General features: G+C 40.9%; 1 protein-coding gene across 1 annotated transcript in view; it reads left to right on the top strand.

Annotated features, from left to right (window-relative positions):
- The window catches only part of Kif15 (kinesin family member 15), an 86,526-nt gene that overhangs the window by 72,477 nt on the left and 5,145 nt on the right, over positions 1–8,904 (top strand). The window contains exons 28-32 of the mRNA XM_008849496.3: positions 1,328–1,429; positions 1,767–1,931; positions 4,031–4,140; positions 7,682–7,757; positions 8,321–8,358. Of these exons, the coding sequence (XP_008847718.1) occupies positions 1,328–1,429; positions 1,767–1,931; positions 4,031–4,140; positions 7,682–7,757; positions 8,321–8,358 (491 nt within the window). The remainder of the gene's footprint in view (positions 1–1,327; positions 1,430–1,766; positions 1,932–4,030; positions 4,141–7,681; positions 7,758–8,320; positions 8,359–8,904) is intronic.

Here is an 8,904-nt window from a genome sequence, read left to right on the forward strand (position 1 = left end):
TCCAAAATCTAACACGAACAGCCCTGATAGTCTCCGCTTCCCTTTGAAGCTTCACAAGCCAGGCCTCCATCATCTACAACTCTTTCAACATAACTGTTCCAAGCTCCACTGCAACAAACTCTGAGCACACAATGGCTTTTCCAGCCCAAACTTCCAAACACTTTCACAGCAATATCCCACTCTCTGGTACCAATTTCTGTCTTAAGTTTGTTTCTTCATTGCTGTGACAAAACACTCTGACCACTATGTCAAAAACTTGGCTTTTCCTGTGGAATTGAAACATGGTAGACTTTGACTAACATCTTCCCTATGGGGCCTTCAGCTCCCTACTCGCGAATAACCACTCTTTTGCCCTCAGCTTCTCTAACCTAGACTTTAGATTCCACGTGTAAGCCAGATCACGTGGTCTTTGTCTTTCGGCACCGGGCTTGTCGCAACTATATTAATATTTCAGGTTCACCCATCTTGCTGCAGATGAATGAGTTCACTTTGTTTCATATTAACATCACATTTTTTAAAATTTTATTATTTTTATTTTATGTGTATGAGTATATTGCCTGCATGTATGTCAGTGCACCCGTGTCATGCAACGTCGCGGAAGTCAGAAGAGAGCTTCAGATTCCCCTGGAACTGGAGTTAAGGACAGTTCGTAGCCACCATGTGGGTGCTGGGAATCGAACCCAGGTCCTCTGCAAGAGCGTCAGTGCTCTTAACCTCTGAGCCATCTCTCTAGCCCCAACATCACATTTTTTAACCCATTCATCTGTTGATGGATACTTAGGTTTGCTCTGTAATTTGGTAATCCTGAACAAGGCTATGGTTAACATAGGGATGCATACCTCACCAACATATTATTTCAGGAGCTGGGGAGATAGCTCAGTGGGCAAAGCCCACCTGTATGTAATCTCAGCATGTGGGAGGCAGAGACGAATCCTCTGAACAAGCTGGCTATCCAGCCTAGCTGAAACAGTAAACTGAGAAACCCTGCCTCAGTATATAAGGTGGATTTCAGTCAGCCTCCATAGACACTTGCATACACTTATTCTCGCACACTCATAAATGTGATTGCTGGTCATGTGAGAGTTGTAGTTAGTGTTCAGGTAACCTCCATTTCCACAGGGCCATACTGATTCACATTCCCACTAGCCATGTGCAGAGGATCTCTTTTCATGTCCTCACTAGTGCATCTTTTATCCTAACAGATAAGTGACATATCACTGATTTTGAGTGGCATTTCTCTGGTGATCAGCAATGGGGAGCCTTGTCTTTTCTGTGAGTTCTGTATTATTTTCTAAACTATAATCTTTTATCTGTTTAATTTACCCAGTTAAACCAAAAGAAAGAGGAAGTAGAACAGAAGAAGAATGAATATAACTTCAAAATGAGGCAACTAGAGCATGTGATGGATTCTGCTGCTGAGTATCCCCAGGTACTTTTCAAAGCAAGTGCATTTCAGAAGGAACAACTGTTTTTCAAGTGAGAAAAATATGCAAATAACTAAAGCTGTACCTTTGTTGTTTTAAAGAAAAAGATTTTTCACTAACATCCTTTGTCTGCTTTCTGCTTGGTAAAGGCACGAGTCTTATTTTACTTGGATAAAAATTAGAGTAATAAGCTAAATGGTTTGTGTAATAGAATACATAGTACCCTAGGAGCTTGACATATGCATTTAAAATACATTTTAACTGTTAGGATATAGACTCAAAATGAAATCTTCATAGCATCACCTTATCTGGCATGTGCATGAAATGTGATTTTTGTTTTAGAGTCCTAAAACACCGCCTCACTTCCAAGCACATTTGGCAAAACTCTTGGAAACACAAGAACAAGAGATAGAGGATGGAAGAGCCTCTAAGACATCCTTGCAGCACCTTGTAACAAAGCTAAATGAAGACCGAGAAGTCAAGAATGCCGAAATCCTCAGAATAAAGGTACCTCCCTATTTTGGTTTTGTTTTTTCAGGAAAATTCTTTTACATGTCAGCTGTATTCTGTCTGCTGAGGATACAAAGTTCATAATTAAACTGAAGAGTAGACAGAAGACTTCCTCCTATTTCTCATCCCTTAATGCCTAGTTTGCTGGCCCTGGAGGCTTCCTGAGCAGTGGATTCCTTTCCTTTTAGAGCTTTTTAGTACACACTTAACTGTCTATTCACATTCTTTCCCTGTCCTATGGGGTTTTATACACAAAAAATCTGTGGTTTACACCAACTACATTGTCATCAGTAGTAAAGAAGAAACCTGTTTCTTTGGATGTCATCTCATGCTGCTGTCTGGCTTTTGGATCTTTCTACATTTAATAGCCATGTAGCCCCAGCTGGCCTTGAACTCAGAGAGAGCCACCTGCCTCTGCCTCTGAAGTGCTGGGACTACAGGCATGCATCACCATGCCCAGCTTGCCCAGCATAGTTTTAAATTTGTGCGTGTTGTATGCATGTGTACCTGTTCATGTGTATATGTGTGGGTACATGTGCACATGCCTGTGTCAGGCAGAAGGCAACATCACATGTCTTCCTCTGTCACTCTTCACCTTATTTTTTGAGGCAAAGTCTCTGAGTGAGCCCCAGGGATTGTTCTGTCTCTGGCTTCTCAGCATTAGGATTATAGGCATGTGCTATTGTGATGTTTAGTTTTAATTGTTAGCTTGCCACAACCTAGAATCACCTGGAGAGAGAGTCTCAAGGGATTATTTATATTGGATTTGCCTGTAGGCATGTCTTTGGGGGATTGTCTTAATTGATGTAGAAAAGCCTATGCCACCTTGAACAACATAGCTCCCTAGGCAAGGAGTCCTGAACTGTACAGATGGAGAGATCAAACTGAACACAAGGAAGAAATCAAGAAAGCAGCATGCATTCATTGTCTGTTTCTTGATGTGACTGCCTGCTTTAACCACCTGCTGCTCTGACTTCCTTGCTATGATGGACTGTAATCTGGAACTGTTAGCTGAAATAAACGTCCCCCTTTAAAGTTGCTTTCAATCAGGGTATTTTTATCACAACAGTGATGGTACCATGCCTAGCTTTTTCATATGCATGCTGGGGATTCAAATTCAGATCCACATGCTTGCAGAGCAGGCACTCATATCACAGTGATATAGATATAGTTCTGTGTCTGTTCACTGTCTGAGTGTAGACACATGTGCCATAGCACATGTATAGAGGACAAATGACAACCTCAGGTGTCACCTTTGTTGTTGGTTGCTGTGTATGCCAGAACAGCTTGTCCAAAAACTTCTAGAAATTGTCCTGTCCCTGCCCATTTCGCTGCAGGAGCATTGAGATAACCAGCACGTTACTGCACCCAGCTTTAAGTGGGTTTTGAGGATTCAAACTCAGGTCCCCACATTTGTGGCAGGTGCTTTACCTACTAAGCCATCTCCCTAACTGCCTTTCCTTTTCCTTACTGAGTCAAGATCTTGCTATATAGCCCAGGTTCACTTCGAACTCAGGGTCCTCCTTGCCTCAGCTTCCTGAGTCCTAGGTTTACAGAGAGGTGCTATTGTACTTGACTAAAATGAAGATCCAATTAAGTAATTTTTTTCTTTTGCTTTTTTGGTCTTTTTGAGACAGGGTATCCCTGTAGCCCCAGCTGGCCTGGAACTTGCTCTGTAGACCAGGCTGGCCTCAAACTCAACAGAGCTCCAGCTGCTTCTGCCTCCCAAGTGCTAGGATTAAAGGTGTGTGCCACTACGCCCTGCTTCAATTAAGAATTTTGAGAGTGTGCTAAGGCATTATGCTTGCTTTAATTAGCATTTATTTAGTAGAGCCAAATAGCTCAGAACATTTACCAAAGAAAGACTTATTATCTTTTTTTTTCTGATAAGGAATTTTTGTGAGTTATGTGATACTGATAAACTTTAAAACGCTGCATATGCCCATGAAGAATCCAGATGTATTTAATCAGCAATATGCAGTGTAGTGTTGTCCTTGTAAGAATGTAGGAGGGAACATCTGTTGGTCACAACCTTGAGAAGCAAAATAACACCTATATAATGTGTCTTCTGAAAAAATAGTTTGGTGTGTTCTCAGGAGCAGTTATGTGAAATGGAAAATCTGCGACTGGAATCTCAGCAGTTAAGAGAGAAAAACTGGGTCCTGCAAGGTCAGCTGGATGACATTAAAAGACAAAAGGACAATAGGTAAGAAAGAGCTACCAGCTAGGGTGAAGGGGAAGAAGTTTTCCATCTAGGTCTTGGTCTGCCTGCACATAGTTAAGTAAAAGAGGTGGAAGTTGGTTTGACAAGGCACAGGACATCCCCACTGGCCTGGGAAATGCTTCTATGGCTGATTGTGAATCAAGTCTAATGAGGATATGGCTTTTTCCAGAGAGGGAAGATAAGACATTTGCCACCTACCAGCTCTGTTGTTGTAAGTCTTTTGGAATAAATACAAGGGATGTGAAATACATGAATCAAACTACTTCTATTTAAAAGTTTAGTTTGTTGATGTTTTATTTTGTTTTTGTTTGTTTTTTAAGCCAATACTAGGATTGAATTTAGGGCCTCACACATAGCAGTCAAGTGTACTACCATTGAGCTATAGTCTGAGCACTAGCATTTTTTTTTTTTTAAGTAGTAAATAAAGTCAGTGGTATAAGGTTCAATAAGTCCTACAGAAAAAGGGAAAGTTTCCTACCACTTCCCCTGCTTCTTGACTTGTGGTTCAGGGAAAGTACCTCCTGGGCGGGATAGGACATCTTCAGTGTCTTGCTGAGCATACCTGAGGCCCTGTGCTCAATCTCCAGTATCATAAACAAAGCCAAACAAAGTGTAAAGTCTCAGGGTGCTGGTGAGTTTATTGTTCAATAAGGTTAGTTGTTAAATACACAAAGTAGAATTATGATGTTTCACATTAACCTTCTGCAAAATTAGAGTCAGCAAATATCTATTAATAATCCTGGTGTGGTGATGCCTGCCTGCCTACCTGCCTGCCTGTAGTCCAGAACTCAGAAAGTGGAGGTAGGAGGATCAGAAGCTCAAAGTCATCCTTAGCTACCTATCAAATTCAGCCATCCTGGGCTCCATGAGACCCTATCTCAAACAAAACAAAAAACAAACAAATGTAGGGAAGAGCATTGAACCAGAGGGAATTCTTTGGGGTACAGGCCCTTAATGAATCTCCAGATTGTGGGTGTCTACTGTTTATGCTTTGCCCAGAGAGTCTTACACAGATGCTTGCCAACTCCGTAGCCCTGTGCAGAAATTACCCTGAGAATCATTGTATAAAACTCACATGAAGCCGGGTGTGGTGGCGCACGCCTTTAATCCCAGCACTTGGGAGGCAGAGGCAGGCAGATCTCTGTGAGTTTGAGGCCAGCCTGGTCTACATAGTGAATTCTGGGACAGGTGGGGCTACAGGGAGACCCTGTCTCAAAAAGACAAAAAAAAAAAAAAAAAAAAAAAAAAAACAACAAAAAACCTCACATGAGGCAATGGAGATTTCAAAGTAGAAAGGCAGCTGTGTTGACAGTATCTTTGAAAACGACTCTTCAAATTTTAATGTGTATCAGAGACCTTATTTAGTAGGGCTGGACTGAGGAGTTTTTATTTTATTTATTTCATTTTAATTTATCTTCTTTTATGTGTATGTGTGTAAGTTCACACATGTCATACAATGAGGTCAGAAAAGGGCATGGGATCCCCTAGAACTGGAGTTACAGACAGTTGGTGACTACCATGTGGATGCTGGGAATCAAACCTGGATCCTTTGCAAGAGCAGTCAGCCCTCTTAAACACTAAGCCGTCTCTCCAGCCTCACATGAAGAGTTTTTAATAAGCAGCTTTCCCCTCTAGGTGGTTCTGATAACTGTAGTCCAGTCTACTCAGATGGTTTCCCTATGCTTCACACCTTGTCAGTTTTTTATCGAGAGCTAAAAGAACTTTTCCAAATCATTTATTTACTTTTTAATATTATTTTTATTTTATGTGTACAAGTATATTGCCTGCATGTATGTGAGTACACCCGTGTTGTGCAATGCTGTGGAGGTCAGAAGAGGGCTTCGGATTCCCCTGGAACTGGAGTTAAGGACGGTTTTTAGCCGCCATATGGGTGCTGGGAATCAAACCTGGTTAAGAGCAGTCAGTGCTTTTAACCCCTGAACCATGTCTCCAGCCCCTTCAAATCATATATTAAACCACATTTTAAAGTACTTTATTTCACTTCTTTGTGAGGGGTTGCGGGGAGGGTGAACTATAACCCAGGAGCCAAATCTACCCCACAGCAAGTTTGTAAATAAAGTTTTATTGGTGCATAGTTACCTCCTTTCATTTAAAGGTTGCTATGACTGTTTTATGCTCCCATTACCAAACTAAGTAGCTATGACACGGTATGACTACCAAAATCCAAAATATTTACTGTCTGGATCTTGACAGAAAAAATTTGCTGGCTTTGAATTCGTGTAAAAGAAGCACACCTTGAGGCTGAAGAGATGGCTCAATAGTTAAGAACACTGTTCTTGCAGAAGACCCAGGTTTGAATCTTAGCACCCACATGGCAGTTAACAACTGTTCGTAACTCCAGTTCCAGGGGATCCGACAGCCTCTTCTGTCCTCCGCAGGCATTGTACCACATGGGTGCACTTACTTATATGCAGGCATAACACTCATATACATAAATAAAAATAATAAATAACAAATTTTGAAAAAAAGAAGAAGCACTCCTTTTCTTGGGGATGGAGAGATGGCTCTGTGGTTAAGAACACTGTCTGCTCTTGCAGAGGACTGGATATAGTTCCCAGCATCTACATGTCAGCAAACAACCATCCATAACTCCAGTTCCAAGGGATGTGATGCAACTCTTCTGACCTCCGGAGGCATTACATGACATGGTTGCATTTAGATACATGCAAGCAAAACACTCATACACATAAAAATAATAATAAATTTTTTTTAAAAAAGCAACACACCATTTCTTGATCTCAGGTGTCTTCCACACTGGAGTCTCTTTACCAGTTGTATCTAGCCTGCCAGGTATGTTAGAGGAAAGAAGCCTTCTGTAGTTTCATTTCCCCCACACCCATCAGAGATTCCTATTGAAGCCTTCAGCCCTCAGGCAGACAAGAGCAAGGTCTCGCTGGCACACTGAACTAAATTTATTTTCACAACCTGGGTAGGCTTTCAGAGATGTGCATGGTATTCAGACTGTGGTCCCCTTGCTTTTTTTAATGGAGCATTTCTTTTCTATGAAGAGATTCACTTCCTGGGCTTAGGGGTCCCTGGTGTCTACATACATGTGAAACCAGAGTAGTTATCAGACATTGCTAGCTGACTTAGAGAACCTAACCAGGCTACCTTAAGACTCAAGAAATCCTCCCACCCTCATAGAAGCCCCCTTGCAGCTGATCACAGTCATACCAGGCCCTGGCCTACCTTTTCTCCCTCCCTGCCCCTTTTGTTCACACTGATCTTCATATTACCCGTTAGCTGAAATTCTACACTTACTTTCTACCCAGCCTTGATTAGATTTCCCTGGGCTGCTGGCCTTGCTTTTGCAGTGGGAAGAATCAATCCCAAGTTCTGGGAAGGGGCCCTGCTTCTTCCCATATGTTCACCACGCTTACCAACTGTAATAACTAGTCACTATAGTGTTAACCTTTCTTATCATAGCTATATATAATAGATTTGAAATTAATGTTTGAAAATACTTGACAGTGTTTCCCTGTCCACTCCCTAATCTATGCAGTGATCAGAAGCATCCAGACAGTCAACAGCTGAAGAATGAACACGAAGAAGAGATTATCAAAGAGAGACTTGCTAAGGTATGGCTTTTTTTTAACACAAGAAATTCTTTTATAATTAACATTTATGGTTATGTATTTTAGAAACTATTTTCCTATTGAAATTCTTGTTTTTTCTGCATTTCCAATGAGTAGCATGGTATTTGCCATCAGTATTAAGATATGAGAGGAAAGAACAGATCTCTTGATGCCATATACCCGTAATCCCAGCACTTGGGAGGCTGAAGCAAGATTACCATGGGTTTGAAGCCAGTGTGAGCTACAGAGACAGATTCTGGCCACAAACCAAAAAACAACAAAAAGAATATATCTGTCTTCATGCTTCCATGGTAACTGCAGCTCAGTATCCTTACTAGTTTTCTCCACGTAAAAGCCAGTTCAGCTGCCTCAGTGCATGGTGCAGGGATGCTTATCAGGTGGTAGCCCTCCATGGATGGCTGGGATTGTGGGAATGGGCATTGGTTTGATTTTATTAACATGAGAGAAAGTGGACTTGTTCCTCTCAGTCTTTTTTTTTTTTTTTAAGCAATGTTATTAAAGAATGTAAGCCATCTTTTTTCTTTTTACTTTCTTTTTTATTATAGAGTAAACTTATTGAAGAAATACTAAAGATGAAAACAGAGTAAGTATGCTACTTTATGTTCGAATTACTTTTTAAATAATAGTTTTAAAACACAGTTATTTGTGTGTATGTGTGTGGGGTGTGCATGCATGCCTCTGTGACATCTCTCCAGCCCTCAAATTCTTTTTCTTCATGCTATATGCCCAATAGGGTCTTTCATGTAAAGGTATGGGGAAGCTTCAGTGCCCCCGAGGAGCTGAGGAGTTTTCTCTTTGTGGATGATGAGAACAGTTTAACAGGCTTCCAGCTTATAGTGGTTAAGTTACACACCAGAAGGTAGAAAATCCAGATAAATAGTTTGAAGAATTGCAGCCATTTAAAATGTTTTAAACTTATTTATTTATTTATTTATTTATTTATTATTTATTTATTTATTTATTTTGTCTTTTTGAGACAGGGTCTCCCTGTAGCCCCAGTTGGCCTAGAACTTACTATGTAGACCAGGCCTGCCTTGTCTACTGAGTGCTGGGATTAAAGGCATGTGCCACCACACCTGGCTTTAAGTAGGTACTTTAAAAAAAAAAAAAATTATCTCCTTTTTTATGA

This window comes from Nannospalax galili, unplaced genomic scaffold (assembly GCF_000622305.1).
Source record: "Nannospalax galili isolate Female #2095 unplaced genomic scaffold, S.galili_v1.0 scaffold443, whole genome shotgun sequence".
NCBI lineage: Eukaryota > Metazoa > Chordata > Mammalia > Rodentia > Spalacidae > Nannospalax > Nannospalax galili.